Source organism: Cebus imitator, unplaced genomic scaffold (genome assembly GCF_001604975.1).
Source record: "Cebus imitator isolate Cc_AM_T3 unplaced genomic scaffold, Cebus_imitator-1.0 Scaffold46, whole genome shotgun sequence".
Classification (NCBI taxonomy): domain Eukaryota; kingdom Metazoa; phylum Chordata; class Mammalia; order Primates; family Cebidae; genus Cebus; species Cebus imitator.
Window position 1 is genome coordinate 731,803 of NW_016107361.1, and position 18,043 is coordinate 749,845.

The 18,043-nt window shown below is 37.2% G+C and overlaps 2 protein-coding genes and 1 long non-coding RNA gene across 12 annotated transcripts in view; 1 reads left to right on the forward strand and 2 right to left on the reverse strand.

Moving 5' to 3' along the window:
* Positions 1-2,876, forward strand: part of MCC (MCC regulator of WNT signaling pathway) — a 460,356-nt gene extending 457,480 nt beyond the window's left edge. For all 4 annotated transcript variants that reach the window (XM_017527172.2, XM_017527173.2, XM_017527174.2 and 1 more), the window contains one exon: positions 1,252-2,876. In XM_017527172.2, the coding sequence (XP_017382661.1) occupies positions 1,252-1,432 (181 nt within the window). In that variant the 3' untranslated portion in view covers positions 1,433-2,876. The remainder of the gene's footprint in view (positions 1-1,251) is intronic.
* Positions 1,769-11,123, reverse strand: LOC108303378. 4 transcript variants are annotated; one of them, XR_001824808.2, is made up of 3 exons: positions 4,407-11,123; positions 2,659-2,811; positions 1,769-2,254 (listed from the first exon to the last, which is right to left on the reverse strand). It is a non-coding gene; the product is annotated as an uncharacterized LOC108303378 (long non-coding RNA). The 4 variants fall into 4 exon arrangements; XR_005199966.1 differs by lacking the exon at positions 1,769-2,254 and having other exon boundaries at positions 2,542-2,811; positions 4,407-4,520; positions 5,232-11,122; XR_005199967.1 differs by lacking the exon at positions 2,659-2,811.
* A 647-nt stretch (positions 11,124-11,770) lies between these two features.
* Positions 11,771-18,043, reverse strand: part of DCP2 (decapping mRNA 2) — a 54,282-nt gene continuing 48,009 nt past the window's right edge. For 3 of the 4 annotated variants that reach the window (XM_017527176.2, XM_017527175.2, XM_017527178.2), the window contains 2 exons: positions 17,168-17,219; positions 11,771-15,125 (listed from right to left, as the gene is read on the reverse strand). In XM_017527176.2, the coding sequence (XP_017382665.1) occupies positions 14,962-15,125; positions 17,168-17,219 (216 nt within the window). In that variant the 3' untranslated portion in view covers positions 11,771-14,961. Of the gene's footprint in view, positions 15,126-17,167; positions 17,220-18,043 lie in introns of those variants that run through there. The other variant, XM_017527177.2, reaches the window with a different exon arrangement.

Below are 18,043 nucleotides of genomic sequence, written 5' to 3' on the forward strand. Positions count from 1 at the left end.
CTGGCCGTCTTAGAGCAGCATCTCCCAAGATGTTCCAGAAACTAAGAAATGCTCAGTATCGACATCCCTTGGCCAAACGTGGCATACTGTGGTGTACTTCTCCTGATATTATATATCTTAAAGGTTCTGAGAAGTCATACAATAAAAAGTCTGTTTAAGCCAATATTTTCCAAACAAAATTGGCTATGGAATTGTTTTGAGCAATACAAAATCCATTGGAATACTTTAGGAAATGCTGCTCTAAGCCCAGGCTCAGGACTCTATAAAAAATGAAGGAACTTAAATAGTTTTTGTTAGAAACTGAAACCAAGATAAACTCAGTTTTTAATTCAGTTACAAAAAAAACCAAACACACTAGATGTAATACAAATGGCATTTTAATCAAAAACTATTTTCCCAGAAATGAGAAGAGTGGCACTGGTTTTGCAAATCTTTAATGTCTGGCTTAACAGAAGACAGCTGGGTTCTCACATTTGCTTCCGCAGTCAACAGTATGTGGATGTATATTGATAATACCTGGCATTATCCAGCTCTATAGTTGGAAATAAAAGCTCAAGACCTCACAGACCTCCTGAATGGGTTTTACAACTACCTGGGGGTGAGTCCTCAGACCACTAGGGAGAACTGCAGCTGTAGGGATAATGACTGTAGATGGACTGGACTTACGTGGGCTTACTGTATACCCTCTCCCACCAGACTCTGGTAGGGATAGTTCGAAGGCCTCTTTATTCCATGTCTGGCTTTGCAGCATTGGCTTATGGTCTAATTGAGTACTCTGAGTCCCACCAGCCCAAAGCATAAAGGGAAGTGGGAACAAGAACAACCGCTCTGCTCTCATCCCAGGTACAGTCACTTTGAGTGCAGTGCCTCAGGAACACTCTCCTGTAAGGTACGCTTGACTGTATTGCAAGCAACCATGGAGCAACAAATAGACCCACTCTCTGTTTTGGACTTGGCTGATCTGGATTGTTGGTTTGACTCTTAGAACCCCTTCTAATATGTGAGAGTGACCAGCCTCTAGAAGCTGGGCTTCATTCATCTTGGTGAAGCCAGTAGGTGACTGGCCATGAGTATTGATATCCTGGTGCTACCCCTCCTCTGACCACTAGGTATCAGATTCTTACTGAAGAGGCTGAGTGATCTTTCTTCAGAGCAGTGCTCACTAAAGCTGGTTATCCAGTGGACAGGACAGTGTGTCCCAATGCTACTTAGGATGAATATTCATCCTAATTTCCCTTCATTCCCAACTAGCAACCTGGTGGCTGCCTATGAGAAAGCAAAGAAGAAGCATCAAAACAAACTGAAGAAGTTGGAGTCTCAGATGATGGCCATGGTGGAGAGACATGAGACTCAAGTGAGGATGCTCAAGCAAAGAATAGCTCTGCTGGAGGAAGAGAACTCCAGGCCACACACCAATGAAACTTCACTGTAATCAGCACTCAGGCACCGGAGTTCTGCCCATGGGAGCTAAACCACAGCAGGCCACTGAGGACAGAAGGGCCCCTGGAGACAAAGTACTTGTTGGGAGGAGGAGGAAAGGGAAGGCTGGCAGGTAGGTCGGCACTTGGACAATGGAGTGGCCTAACTCAGTCTTTGGGGCAATTGGCCATAGTGACACTGTGGACTGTATCCAGAGGTGCCCGCTCTTCCTTCCCGGGCCCACAACAGCGTGTAAACACAAGCTCTGTGCCTGCTCAGCAGAACCTCGTTTCTGCTTTCAGCACTCACTCACCCTCCTCTTCTGGTCTGGCGTCTGTGCATCAGTGGAGTCTCAAGCATTTGTTTCTGTAAGATTTTCCATTCTATCCTCTTTCTGGTAGATGGTGGGCTTATCTTCTATCATCTCGTTTCTTCTCTTTCCTCCTGCTTCATGGGAAAACTGACACACAGACCTGTGTGTGCCTCCTGCATTTAAAAGGACTGCTGATTCGCTTACTGCAGCAAGGCTTTGGTTTTCAAGTCTCAGGACTCAACTTTAAGACGGAATCAGTCATAAGAGGCGTTCTCTGGGAGTTACAGGCCATGGGAAGAGGGTAGACAGGTGTTACTTACAGTCCCAGATACACTAAAGTTACAAGTAGACCGCCGCCAGGACTGTGCCTGAACAATTTTGTATTAAGAGAATAAAAATTTCCTTCAGCCTTCATTTTGGAAGCAGGGCTGGGAAGGGAGCGCTTTCTTGATTCTGGGATTTCTCCCTCTCAGTGGAGCCTTATTAATATCCAAGACTTAGAGCTGAAAATCTTTTTGATGCCTGTAGTGGAACAAAAATTTTATCAGGGGTTTCTTCAAGAGCAGAGAAGCATTATTAACACTTCCCGCCCCAGGGCACTACATAATTGCTGTTCTGCTGAATCAAATCTCTTCCACATGAGTACTTTTGTAGCTCTGGACCTGTCTCTACCTAAGGACAAGACACAGGAGATACTGAACATTTTACAAAACTGATCATGCCTACTTAAGAGTGCTGCTTAACCCCTGGTTCAAGACTTAGCTCCTGCTGTCATGTCAGGGACAGGGTAAGGGAATGGTTGCTAAGGCTTTTTTTTTTTTTTTTTTTTTGCCCCTAGATACATGATGATGGTTAGCATATGGTGCCTAAAAGGTTAAATTTCAAGCAAAATGCTGACAGGACTAAGCAGAACCAAAGTACTGTACCTGAATTCTTTCAGGGAGGTCTTCCATCTTAAATTCATTATTCTTTTTTTACTGTAACCTTCAGTTTTATCCCTTCTCCTTCAGTTCTATGCTGATACACTTAAAGGACCATTCCTGTTTTTCTGTAGCATCAGAGAATCCATCCAAAGTTCCCTATGAAAAATGTGTTTGAATGCCACAGTTGACTACAAATTAAACTTGATGAGGTTTTTGCAGTAGAATCTTTATGTCCATGAGCTATGGGTGGGTCTATTTTCAGAGCATGATACAAATTCCACAGCCTTCTGTTCAATGGAGGATAGACAGTTCTAAAAGCAACCACTGAGAGGCCAGGAGTGAGACTGCCCATCTCCAAACAAAACAAAAAATCAACTGGTTATCAGTCTGGAAGGATGACCTTTGGGGTGCTCTGATCACTGTGATAAATGCCCACTGGTGTCTATCAATCAATCATTTGGTCAAAGTTAGTTCCTATGATTTTTTTTTTTTGAGATGGAGTCTCACTCTCGTCACCCAGGCTGAAGTGCAGTGGTGCAAATGGTGTTATCTTGGCTCACTGCAACCTCTGCCTCCCAGGTTCAAGCAATTCTCCTGCCTCAGCCTCCTCAGTAGCTGGGATTACAGGCATTTGCCACCACACCTGGGTTATTTAAGTGTCTTTTTTTTTTTTAAGTAGAGACGGGGTTTCACCACGTTGGTCAGGCTAGTCTTAAACTCCTGACTGCAGGCAATCTACCCACCTTAGCCTCCCAAAGTGCTGGGATTACAGGCATGAGCCATCATGCCCTGCCACTGTTGTGATTTTTTAAAAATCAATTTTCATTTTTTGTATAAAGTTGCATTTTGTCACGAGGAAAATGTTTTGGCTGAAAAACATATGCCAAAAAAAAAAAAGTTTTCACCATTTTTCCAGCTTGCCTAATGAAATGTTCTCCCCTGAGCAAATTGGGGATGTACACGGCTTTCTCTTTTGTGATTAAGCAGGCATCAAATGGACAGTTTTCATTTTCACCAACGCAAGAATAAAATCCTGCCTACTGACTTCTGCCTCCATTCTTGCTCCAGGTAAAATCGGAGAACCTCCCTTTCTTGGCCCTGTAATTCCTCCAGGCAGAAGAGGCTTCAGCTCCTCTGTTAAGGGCCCCAGTGTTATGCATCCTACCTGACCTTAGTTTAATACTTTCAAATATGTGATGATTTGGGTAAAAACTATTTTGCAGGCAAAAGTGTTACTTTTATAAATATGTATAATAAAAAAGCTATGAAAGTTTTTCCTTTCCTTGTATTTTTCAAATACTCCCCAAGACATATTCCTTGAAGATGAACTAGTAGGCACTTGATTATGCTAATTGTGGGAGCTACTGTATACTGATTAAATAAATGCTTGCAGGTGCCTGGGTAATTTTCCTTTGTGTATAACCTGGCTCTACCTGAATTTTTCTCTAGGAGCTGTTTTACATTAACATCTCCATTGGGGGTAAACAACTTGATTCTAACTTACATGAAGTCAAAAACCTTCAGATCTCATATTTTGAATTGTTTTCTCTAGTTTCCTGAGTGGTTAACCGCCTCCCACCCCCTTTTAGTCAGTAACCATCTCTGTTCAGAGTTCAGTCTTTGACTTTTGGAGAAATGGGCACGGAGCAAAAGGACTTCCCACTGTGGAACTGAGGCAAACAAAACCAACTGCACAAATCACAAGCAAAAGAGACTTCTGTTCATAGAGTGCCATCAGTGTGTGAGCTTACCAGCTACAAAACCTGTCATGGACTGAGGAGCAGTAAGATTCCTTTTTGAAACTTGCATCACTCTCATCTGCTGGCTTGTCAGCTTTCTGAAGTTGATATCCACGCTGCCTGAAACTGAAATGTTAATTTAAAAAATTAAGTACCAGTTAAACATAATTCCATAATTCCTCCTTTCAGATGCATGGACTAAGTCTTCTGTAAGCTTGCAGCAAAATATTAAAGGGATCTCAGAGAGTTCTAAGTCAGAGCCTTGACATTCTACTCCAAAAGGCAGTCCAAATTAGAGCACATAGGCTTTTTCCTTAAAACTGTTAGGGAGTAGTAAGAAATTTACCACTCTAAGGAAAACATGAAACTATATGAAAGTCTTCTGGTTCCTAACTGGATAAATTATTTTAAATGAAGAAAGAAAAAAATGCCCATAGTTACCTGATCAAGATTGGACTGCCCATCACTGGCATGAATTAAAGAACCTCCATAGCTGCCTGTTTCCGTCCAAGGTATTCCTCCAGCCCACCGGAATTACCCAGCAATCACTTTTTAAGTCTATCAATCAGTCAACCTTAAAGCTCTCAAGAGTTTGAATTATTAAGCTTTTAAATAAATTGATATCAAGATAATAAAAAAAACCTAATTTCTGCAAGTATCCTTTCCTCCTTAAGTCTTTAAACCCTTTGCAAATTCTTAATTGGGAGTATGTCCCATTCATTCTATTAAACTATTTATAGCTCCACCTACTTCTAGAATCAGCAAACAGAACTATTAGAATATTTTTAGAGCCAGACAGTAAGAGACTTCTGTAATGGTTGAGATTTCTGCACTGACCTTGATTAGGGTACAGCCATAAGACTGCCAAAGTTTTTGGCAGGGGATGGAGAGGTGGAACATAAGTAACTTTTTTTCTGCAGAAGGTGATGGCTTTGTAGAACGCTATAAAAATTTTCAGAAAAACATTTAGCAGTTTTTCTTACCCAATGGGAACAGCCTATCTAACAAGGAATGATACAAGTTTGACTCACCTTTGAGCACTCTATAGAAGAGGCGTAACTGGTTATAAAACAAACAAAAATTATGCCTTCACTACCCAGTTCTTAAAGTTTATCTACGTCCTACAAATCTGAAAAGTTTATGAACCTGTGGCCTTCAGAAATAGCTCCTGTTTCACACACCTGAAATTACTGTCTAAGCTAATACATTTGTATTCTCTAAGAAATAATGCTGACCATTGTCACCGCAGCATCACTGATCTCTCAGTGGCTGTTAAAATATAAACAAGTGGAAAGGAGTACAAAAGTTGAATAGCAGCTGTTCATGTATTTTTGTTTTGCTAATACCTGTGTAGAGAGAGAGTTTCACATGCAGACCATTATACATTTTTGCTTAAGGGTTACACTGGGTAAATTCTCTGTCACATTACATTTGGGTGAGATTTTGCATGTGACCAAACAAAAACATCATTCAGTCCCAGAAACAGTAACTACTATGAAAAACCACATCCTTGACTAGTACCATCCGTCATCTTTCCATGGTCATTCATCTGCAAATCATATGAAATACCAGCTCAGCAGAACAAAGCAAGTTATATACAAAATTCCATGACCCCCTGCGAAACTGATCCCCTACTTAGTAATTCTTGCTCTACCACTTTTGCACTTTTTGCAAATCAAATTCATGTGGAAAAATGTTCTGTTTGTAGAACTCATAGTATTCACTTATAGTGCTCATGTCAGGACCGCCAAGTGAATAAGAGCCCCTGATAATCTGCTTTAGTTTGTACCTAATGCAAAGGTAGTAAGACATGTCCACTTCTTTTCTAGTTCTAATCAGTTTTTAGACATCTTGTCAAGACTTATTTACTTTGCATGAGATTTGTTTCCTATTATTTGAAAATGTGCTATACACTTGAATTAGAAAAACCTGCTTGAATGTATTGTCAGTTATTAAAGCACATGTGACTAAGTTTGCATTTGTCAGTATTGTTCTACTGTTTGTACTAAAAAGTCTCATTTTAAAATTGCTAAACACTGTACTATTCCTTGTAATTTTTTAGATTCTTCACTTGTACTCTTTAAATGTTTCCAGATGCCTTTAGCTTTAGCTGCTGTAAAATAGCTACTTTGCGTTATTTGATATAGAATTGTTTTTTTAAAACTCCATTTATTTATACAGAGACATTTATAATATTTTACGAACATTCTTATATTCTGAATAAATATTTCTAATTCCATGGTGTACCTTAACTGTGTTAATTAAAGGGTAAGGCTATCCTTCTGTAGAACTGTTTGCCATACAGGCATATCAAATCCATGATGCTTCCATGAAATCAAGAGCCCTAGTCAAAGCAGAGGCACTAGAAGAAAGACTTTATTAGATCAAAATGGACAAGAAATCTCATTTATAGCCCATTTTTATTTGGCTACTTTTTCATATTTGGTGTAACTAGGAAGTTACCTATTGAAGAGTCTTTCCCCCTCTTTAAAGATCATTAAAACAAGGAATGTAATCAAGGACTGGAAGTGCAAGGAAGTACAGGACAAGAAGATGGCAAGCAGCTTTGCAACATGTCTGTTACAGAAAGATACAATGTTGTCAAGCTGTCACTATGGAAGCAAAGTACCTCTGACAGTAAGTATAACACCCTGGTCACTCCCCTTTTGAAAATTTTAAAAAAAAATTACTGTCATAGAGCTGAGGTCTCTGATGGAAAAGAATGTATTTCTTTCTCGAGCCAATGTTAGGTATTCCTATTGCAAAACCTGATTCTATCACAAACTTAAGAATTGCTGGATTTTAAATACCTAATTAATTCACATCTCTAGCCATACACAATAATCTTGCTTTAAAGCAACAAACTTGTTTGAAGTATTTTCATTTTTTCAGAGACTCTGTACTTCTTTTTAATATTTCTTCCTGTTACACATACTTTTATTATGTTCATCTCATACTTGACATTTTTTATTGGTCCAAAGAGACAGCAACCACAATGAGCAACTCAGAACCTATGATAACAAGTAACAGTAGCAGAAACCAGACTAAGGTAGTGTAACTAAAACTGCCCAAGCAGCCAATTTTATTGATATTACATTACAGTCTAACACAATGTTTTTTTACAGAAAGCCAAGATGTGAACAATCTTCCATCATTCAAACTGTATTTTGTAAGATTAGTTTTTAACCTAGTATTATTTACATCAAAAAGCTTTCAAAAAGAGCATAACTGTTAAGACATAGGATTTTGTTCATTTTCTCAGTGGAGAGTATAGAGTACAGCTGACATTCTAGTGGGTCTTTGGAAGTACAGTAATCCTGCAAACATTTAAACTCCAATTCACATACGTGAATCACTGGAAATCCTTTGATAGTCATACCCAACAAGAGAGGTAAAGTCAGTCAGTCTTTATCCTTTCATTAATACTGAGGAAAAAAAACAAAGTTGCTGTCCAACTACACCACCATAAATCCAGAAACACAATAAAACCTGTTCAAAATGTTTCAGTTCTTATAACAAGGTGAACACAATAGGTGTTTTGGGGTTCCTTTTCTGCTGTCAGTAAATGTTTGAAAGTTACCCAAAAAGCACCAAGGACTCTATACTACCATGAACAGAATCATTTGAAGTAGGTTTACTTATACGGTCTTTCTCCAAGCATTGAAATGCCCTATAGGGTAAAATAATGAAACACTGCTATAATCTAGGCAAAAATTAAAAGTTAAATCATTTCATGTATGACAAAAGTAATTACTAAAGAAAGTTCACAAATCTACTTGGTTATCACATTTACTCTAAAGTCTGGTTTTTTTTTCATTGACCATCATATATTTAGTGAAACATTTCCTCAATTTTTGTCTACCAGCAAAAGTAGGTCTCAAAATAATTTGCTTAATATGACTTAACATAAATATCTTCACCTTTTTCAGACCAAAACTTACTCCCAAGCAAATTGTTTTAAGACTATGTAGACTATATATCTTCCTTTAACATAACCTAGTCTTTACAGCATAATGTAAAAAGCCATATCAAATCTTATTTTGGAAATAGGCACAGTATTAAAAAGTCAAGTCTTACACCCTTTTCCATCCACACTAATCTGTATACCCTATTTTGGTTAGACAAAAGACAATCTTATTGAGAGAATTTCACTTAAATTGCTAATATATGAACTATAATTCCATTTGATTGTTTTATTCTGAAATGAGATCGTTTTAAATTTTTATTAAAGCTAACAGATAAAAGTCTGAATTGTACATGGATCTAGGATGAGTCCAATACTTACCAAGGATGATTTTTTAAAAGTACTATAAGGTATTAAGCTAGTAAAGCAAACTTCAAAACAATTATTTTTTAAAAATAGACATAAAGCAAATAGTTACGGTTTTATTGTCCTTTCCTATTTTTGTTACTGAAGAAAAAGTTTCTATTATTTATAAAACTGAAGTCAGGTTAGCTGTCTCCTGTCCTAACTCTAAAGTAAAATATCAGCGAAAAACTTTAACTCATTTCTTTGAACACGTGCATTTAACATTAAATGATTACTTGTGCAACATCCTAACACAAACCTAAAATGAACCAAAGAGACAGCAGTGCCCTAGAACAGTAGTGAAATGCACAAAGAAACTCTAGCAGGTATATCTTCTGTGCTTTTCTGTCAGTGCATATCATATGTATAGTGCATGAAGAATACAAGTCTACTGTTACTCATATGTTCCAAAAGCACTAACCCATCTAATCAACCAACTGCTGAAAAATTATCTTTCAAAATTTCATTCACAGTTGAAAACCTTTACTTTCATTTGCTGCCATCCAGTCTATTCCTAAATATCACAAAAGCATATGTCAATCTCTTAAAGCTTAAAAAAATGACAACGCAGACTTGTGCCCAAAATGAAGCTACAGATTTAGAACCTCGGATTCAATGAACTAAAAGGAGAAAAAAATTAACATGTTAAATTTGACCTCAGAAATTCCACTATACTAAGAATGTTACCTAAGACCTCTCAGACTGAGGACCAGCAGAACACAGAAGTCTGTTCTTTGTTCCCAAGCCAATGTGAAAGCTACAAGCATTGAGACTCAAGAGAGCACAGGTATCCACAGCCCTCCTATCTGTTTGTGACCCAAACATCAAAAGTGAGATCAGCTTCTCAGGAAGGAAAGATAAAATCACTGCTTGCAAGTCTGGAAGGTTTATCATAGAGATGCCAACATAAATTTTAAAAGATTATTCTACAGAAGGGACAAGTCACCAGGGAGAAAAAAAGGACTCAAGGGCTTTTTCCTGGCCAGTCACACCAAAAAAAGGGATTAAGAAACAACAGGTCTTCAAATGGCACTGAACAAACAGTAGCCAATAACCCAAAAACCACCCAACCACTTGCAGAAAACCTTCCACCAAAAAGCAGAAAACACAAATTCAGGGCCTTAGTCTCCTACCAGACTAAAAGACTGAAGTCTACTGAAGGCTAGAGTCTATGTGGGACAAGGTTACAAACACAGGCAACTGATTTTTGTATTCATTCTTCAGAGTACCCTTGACCAATACTACCCAACTAATGTGAAGCACCTTGTGAAGGCTCATTCCTTTTAGGCTGTGCCTTCAAGCTGCTAACATAGTGAGACCATACTCCTCTGCTAACCACAGAAGATCCAAGATACATGGAATGTTTTATTGGTGATTTCATTACTCTGATAACCCAGATTAAAGATTCCATTATGAACAGCTCTCAAGACCTCCATACTTTATCATAGTTTTTCTTTGCACTTGTTTGTCCTCAGCTGGTGGAAGTCAACCTTTCAAGTCCACTCCCAAGCATGAGAGCTACTTTCACTCTTTTCCCAACTTACAGACTACTATTTCAATAGTAAATGCTATTTGTCACAAGGAAGTGAGATGGAAAGGAAATTAATCACATTCAGGACAAATGTATACCTACACTGTGATATGACTGACACCACAGCAGATTATGGCTGTGTGTTCCGGGTTGTCTTCCTGTAAGAAGGCAGTGCACTCCAGTTTGACTGGAGTTCTACGGTATTAGCACATGGAAGGACCAGACTCCTCAACACTGGTTTTTAAAATGAGAAAAATTAATTCACTGGATTGCTTGGCAATCATACTTGAAAAAATTAACTTTATCCAGGGGTAGAAAACACTTGATAATGGCTATACATATATATGTATTTTTTTCATATATATATGAATGGCTACACTTAGGCCATGCAATGATCACATTTCTAGCCTGGAACATAATATAGCACTCAAGTATTGATAAATACTCTAAAATTTATTTCTTATACTCTTTGCCGAGCAACTATAGCTATTCTCCCTTCAGGACACTTTGATTCTATAATAATAATCTATCATGTTTTGAAACTGCAATCCAGAATCGTACTTTGAAAACATGGGCAAAGCCTGTACTACGTATTTGCAATCTGCCACCTTTCTGACAGAGGAGTACAGATTTTAAGAGCAATTCAATTCTAAGAAGAAAAAAGATGCTGAGAAAGCCCATCATAATCTCATTTTTGGCAGCTAGACAAATGCACTTTAAAGTCGTAGGACATAATACAAAGTGAGAAATTCTACCTTGACTTTACCAAGCTGTCAGGATTAAGGTTTGACAAAATTGTTTCTACTAAGGTTTTTTTTTTTTTTTTTTTTTTGTGGAGATGGTGTCTCGCACTGTCACCCAGGCTGGAGTACAATGCTGTGATCCCGGCTCAATGCAACCTCTGCCTCTTGGGTTCAAGCAATTCTCCTGTCTCAGCCTCCCAAGTAGCTGGGACTACAGGCATGTACCACCATGCCCGGCTAATTTTGTGTTTTTAGTAGAGGCAGGGTTTCTTCATGTTGATCAGGCTGGTCTCGAACTCCCAACCTCAGATGATCCGCCCACCTAGGCCTCCCAAAGTGCTGGGATTACAGGCGTGAGCCACCACACCCAGCCTAACGTTTATTTTTCTAGAGACAGGTATGTAAAGGATACCTTCAAACAAACAAAGTTTGTTTGCTTATTAATCTAAAGTTATAACAATACATATGAACCCCATCCCCAGGCTAGAAAATAATCCAAGTCAAAATTACTAGGAAGAAAAGTTAATGAATCTGATTTATTATAAACTATGATTAACATACAAAAAAAATACTGTCTTAGAAAATATAGAAACACAATAGATGTTAAAACAAAATCTCAGGGAGCAGGGAGGTCCACTGGTACAAAAATAAAAATAAAAAGCCAAGAGCGGGTATTGTGGTAAGAAAAGTAACTTGGCAAAATGTCTAATTGTTATAATTAACTTTGCTCTCCTTATTGTTTAACTGTTGGAGATGAAAAAAGAAAGGGCGAAAAGTAGGTCCTTGAGAGAACAGGTAGTGAAATGTTTTTAATGCACACATGCACTCAGGCCTTAACGTTTCTATAGGACACAATATGGTGAATTTTATAGAAGAATCTAATTCCTATAGGAGGAGGCTGTATTCACTTAGATTTGAATTCCTTTTGACACTACATACAAATTACTAAAGCCTTCAAAAGGAAAAGTACTAACTCAATCATACTGTATACAATTACTTTCATTATATGTCTTCATTAACCATACTTACTAATTGATATTTGATAGAAAAAAAAGGATATTCAAAGCTCAGAACAGCAAGTAGAGACCACAATTCCTTTGACAGCATTGGGAAACTTTCCTTTATATATGAATACAAAAAGCTAACTTAATTTTCCAACATCTTTAATCAAATTTTACCCACACTAAATGAGTTATATTAGGTGCTCAGACTTCTCCAAATGCTCATGTCTCAAGAGGGAATCACTATTTGAAATCCTAAACCATTCATTTGCTATTTCTTAACAAAAATTTTTGAAAAGCACATAAACCACACCCTTCTTTTGGATTACAATGGTTAGGTATGAAAACAATTCATTTAGCATCTTATAAATCATTAAAGTTATACATAAAAGCACCTACAAGTTTTTTTTTAAATAAAAGATTCACAGTGCACTGCATCTTGGAACATATAAGGTTGGAACATAACATTCAAAAAGTGAATTCCAAGACCTGCATCTCTCTCAAAGATATAAAACATAATGAAGCCAACTGACTACTCTGCTCATCTAGCTTCTTAAAATGCAGCACTCAGAAGTAAATTATTGCATATTCAGCATACTCCTTTATCACTTGATTTCCTCAAACCATACTAAAATTTCTCAAAGGAGAAATCTAGTTCACTAAACATGGCCATTCTCAAGGTAACCTGAACACTGAGAAACTAATACCCAGGTCTGAGGGAGTAAGTACAGCAGATGTACATAAAACAGGTACATCCAACTTAAATATTTTCTGCATAGTTAAGTCACATCATACACATAAACTTTAACTCACATCTTTTAATATTTTTTTAACCTCAAACTTTGAGGAGAGCTAAAAGCCTACTGATCATAATCACATCCCAACAATACCCTTATATTTTGTTCCACAGTGCATTAAATAAAGCAGCGTGACAGCAATAACATTTACTACTGTAATCACAAGATAATTTGTTGGTTCTTGAAAAGGCTCAACACCATTAGAGGCCATACTTCTGGTAACTAACTCTAATCTCTTTTGCTTCAGTATTGAGAGCTGAAAAATCCAACTCTACAGGCACCAGAAAGACTGGCCAAAGTATGCACTTAAAAACACACACACACACACACACACACGCGCGCACGCAGTAAAAGTTAAATGGTTTCCAGAAGATAGTAAATGAGTGAAAATTATTCATCTGCCAGGCAAACTACATTTTCACTCCTTTAACAATTTAACAGAAGTCTGGAATGCTGGGACCAACTATAAATATGGCTCAAAGAGACCCAAGCAAAGCAGCTATATTTCTGAAAAGAACAGTAAAAGCTTTCAAACGCAATCATATAATGCATTAAAAAGCAAAGGTCACAGGATTCAAAAATTTGTCACATTAAAAGATGGAGGATTCTGAATATCATAATTCTATACACACTGCTGTAATTGTGAATTCTCCTGCTTAGCACCAAAAGGGTGACTCTTTCATTAATAAATAGAATTTCTCCTTTAAAAATCAAGCCATTTAAAAGCTAAAGCAAAGTACGAACAAGTGAATTCCTTAAATAGCCCTTCTTTTAAAAGTCCCACGAGGTTCAGTGGAACCTGATTAAACAGGCTACCTATACAGAATAAAGATTTCTACAATAACATTTATAAGCAGAGAAGTATTTTGTGGATACCACTGTAAAAAAGGATTTTTAAAACCCACATGACAGATGCACACACACACATATACTCAAACACCCCCCCATTCCAAAGAAATTCCTTTAATGAGGTCAGATGCAGCCAAAACACTAAAGCCCCCTTAACACCCTGGTGATTGTCCTCAATTATAGCTGAAATCCTCCTTAAAATGGGCACTGCCATCCTTATTTGAAGTTAAAAATCCTGAAGCAAAATACATTCCTAGGAGTGAGTTATGTATGTTACTGTTACATAACACATATACATAACATGTAACCTAGTGAAATGCTTTATTTAGACTTGGGTAAACTGCATACCCCTTCCCTTCTCACTCCATCATCCAGGAGCTTAGCAGGCCAATAAAAGCATGTCAGTCTCTGCTATTATTGCATGGAACCTAATAATAACATCAGTTTCCAAAGATCAATACTGGAGATGTAATGTAAAACCTAGTAATGTCAGTTTTTCATACATATTTACACAACTGGAATATAGAATAAATTCCCACAAGAACAAAAGTCTATAATACTCAAGGGCTGGAGGCAGGATGGTAAACACATGACCCAAAGTACTGCTGGGTCCCAGCCTCCTTACTCTCTGCTACATTTTCTTCAGCAGTCTCACAGGTTTATTGACTGCATGCAACCAAGCTCAAAATCACAGCATCAACTCCCATCCACTCAATCCCCTCCAGGCTAGAGACTTTGTCCTTATGAAGTGCTAAGAGTTCATTTTGGACATGCATATTATATTCCAGGAGCTGCTTTCAATAAATCCTTTCAACGAAACACCAGAGGAAGATTAGAGAGCCTCAGTGGTTAGAAGCAGAAGTACAAAATGCCACCAAAGTAGATCACCTGTAATCTTGACGAATGTGACATCTCAGCTCTTGCATTAATAACTGGGCATTATTTAAGTCTCTTTGAAATACTTCATTATTGCAATCACTGTAATACGTAGATGGAGCATTCCCATTAACTTGGCTATTTGACAGTAACTCAATACATTATTTTCTTAGCCAGAATATAAAATAAAACCCACAGCCACACAGAATAAATGCCCTCAACAAAAGCAACTTAAACTTGCACTAAACACTGAAAAGGTATATCTGTATAAAAGGTTATAACTGCATTTACAGTGCAAACTCATGTTTCTTTCTACTCTCTCTTATAAACAAAAAATGTCTTCAGAAACATTGCCTCCCTGCATTTCTTTAAAACACCTGAGAAAGGTAAGGCTTGAGGAGACACCCACTCAAATGCAACAGGTCTCTGGTCCTGCAACATTTACAATACATCTGCTCCTATCAAAGGTCCAAGATTTTCATTATAGCATTATGGTCAAACTTGAAACTCAAAAAAGTTCTGGATGAAAAGGGGACCTTGCAATGTCCATTACACGCCACAGGCTGTCCCTCAGCATGTTCTAGCAACTGGTCTTCGCTGAAGCTAGGTAATTCATATACAGCATCTGTTTAAAAAAACAAAATAAATAAGCTCAGTAACCTTAGTAAGAAATCAAATACTGTCCTCTGCCTTTTGTTACAAAAGAATTAGTTTTGAGTATACGTTTATCTTCCCACACACTAAATTTAACCCTAAAGAGAACCACCAAAATATGTATTTTCCTTTCCCTAAACTGGTGCTCAACTACATTTTCAATCTATTACTATTTCCTCATATTCAAAATCTTAATCTCAGCCGTTAAGACCCTAGATATTCCTTTGCTTTCGAAATGAGTAACTTTACCTCCTATATGTGTGTTTTCTCATAGAAAAATAAAGGTGGGGTTTACCAAGATTTCCAGAAATTTATCAACATAAAGAAAAATTCAAAATTTCAAAATAGTACAACAAAACTCCAATTTATCTGGGCTTTCCCCCCACCCCCACCCCTTTTAAATAGATCAGGGACTTGACTAGAAAGTAGGTTTGGAATGAACACCAAGAAGCTGGGGCAGAAATAACCTCTGAAATGAGGATGAGGCTTCCCAGGACACAAATTCTTTTACAGTTCTCAAGACAACTCAAAATTTTATGTATCCACATAATGCCCAACTAAGACAGACATGTTTTTGCCTCAGCCTTTTAAGTAGCTGGGACTACAGTTATGTGCCAGCATACCTGGCTAATTTTTAATTTTTATATAGATGGAGTCTTGCTATGTTGCCCAGGCTGGCATGGTGTACCTTTTTTAATGTCCCTGAACTTAGGGCTTTTAAAAGATTCTGTGAAGTAACTAATTTCTGAATATATGTTAATAAAATTTTGCTATCAGCCTATCACGTCCCCACCACCCAAAACGGCCAGAAAAAATCCTATTAAGAGGACTTGAACCCTCATTAACTTCTCTATACTGAACTCCAATGAGGAGAAATAATAGACTGTTCAATAAATGGTGCTAGGAAAACTGGATATCCACATATAAAGAAATGGATCCTTATCGTATACGAGACATAAAAATGAACTTGAAATAGATGAGATTTAAATGCAAAACATGAAACTGCAGCATTCCTAGAAGAAAACAGGGAAAAAAGCTCTCTGATGCCGATCTTTACAATGATTTTTTTTTTTTTATATGACACCAAAAGCACAGGTAACAAAAACAAAAATAAACAAGTGGGACTATATCAAACTAAATTCTAATGAGAGTTCCTTTCTTCACAGTTAACAGTCACTTTCCATAATAGGGTTAAGGCATCTCTTTTAAAATAGTATTATCTTGCTTAAATCACAGACAGTATTACGGAAAAAGAATATGACAATGCTTTTCATTTCTTAGACTTCTCTACATGAAAGCCTTAAATTTAGATGGTGAATAAATGGGAATTTCATATAATTCAAAATAGCACCTAAGAAAAAATAGTCTACTGCACTTCCAAGTAGGATGTACTAAATCAGTATTTAACAAAGAGTTTTCTACATTCATCAGGATTACTTTGCAAATCATATAACACATCTACTTTTCATAATCGAGGAAGGACAAATTGTAAGCATTTTTAATAAAACCTATACTTAGTATCACCTTAAAAAGTTGAACATTACTTTCAAAAAGGGTGAAATTTTTATTTTAATTGGAAAAAAGGCATACAAATTTACTAATGTGTATATGGGAAGAACAAGAGTGATTACCCCAAAAATGTTCACCTTCTAAAGTAAGTGTACCCCTTATACAGATGTGAGAATAAGATTCCTACCCTTAACAATACTGGATTCTTTTTACCCTCCCCACAAATCCCTATGCAATTGCTTATTTAAAATATTCATGCACAGCACTAAGGCTTAACATTCATAAAACAAACAGCACAGTGTGAAGGCAAGTAACTTCATCATCTAAATGAATTTGTTTCAGCCCGTTTCTTATTTAGAGAACTCTATGAACTCTTTCTACAGAACATATGCAACTCTTCCTGCTTAACTATCATATATTGCATATGCCCACTAAAATCAAAGTTAGGTAAACCAAAGCAAATCCCACAAGGCAGAGATTATAAAAAGATAGGAAATGACTTGCCTGTTTCAAAATTATCCTGAAGTTTCCGTGGATGAAGTTTCTTTTCCCACTTCTATTTAAAAAAAACACAAACATACACACAACATAGTTACCAGTTATTTCCCTTATTAAAAATCAAAAGATATATTATCAAATTTATCAGGGAGAAAATTGAACCAGGAATATAATCACCATCCATTCTCTCACCAGTATTTTTGAATTTTTTATTTACTTTTTACACCTAAATTTTTTTTTAGGCCTGGATTACATACATATATATTATAAAGAAATTTTTAAAAAATAGACAAGTAATGGTTAGGTGTGGTGGTTCATGCCTGTAATCCCAGCACTTTGGGAGACCAAAGCAAGAGGATTGCTTGAGGCCAGGAGTTTGAGACCAGCCTGGCAAACACATTTTATTTGTATTTCTAAAACATAAAAATCATCCAGAGCTAATTAATTTAGCTGAGGCGGCCAGGCACAGTGGCTCACAGCTGTAATCCCAGCAATTTGGGAGGCCAAACCATGAGGATCATTTGAGCCTAGGAGTTCAAGACCAGTCTGGACAACATGGTAAAGTCCATTTCTACTAAAAAAATAATAATACAAGAATTAGTCAGGCATGGTGACACACACCTATAGTCCCAGCTACTCTGGTGCTGAGGTGGGAGGACTGCTTGAACCAAGGAGGGCTGAGGCTGCAGTGAGCCAAGATTGTAACTGCATTTCAGCCTGGATGACAGAGCAAGACCTCGTCTCAAAAATAAATAAATAAATAAATAAATAAATAAATAAATAAAAATTAGCTGAGGCAGGAAGGTGGCTTGAGCCCAGGAGTTCAAGGCTACAATGAGCAACGAATGTGCCACTGTATAGACGACAGAGCAAGGCCCTGTC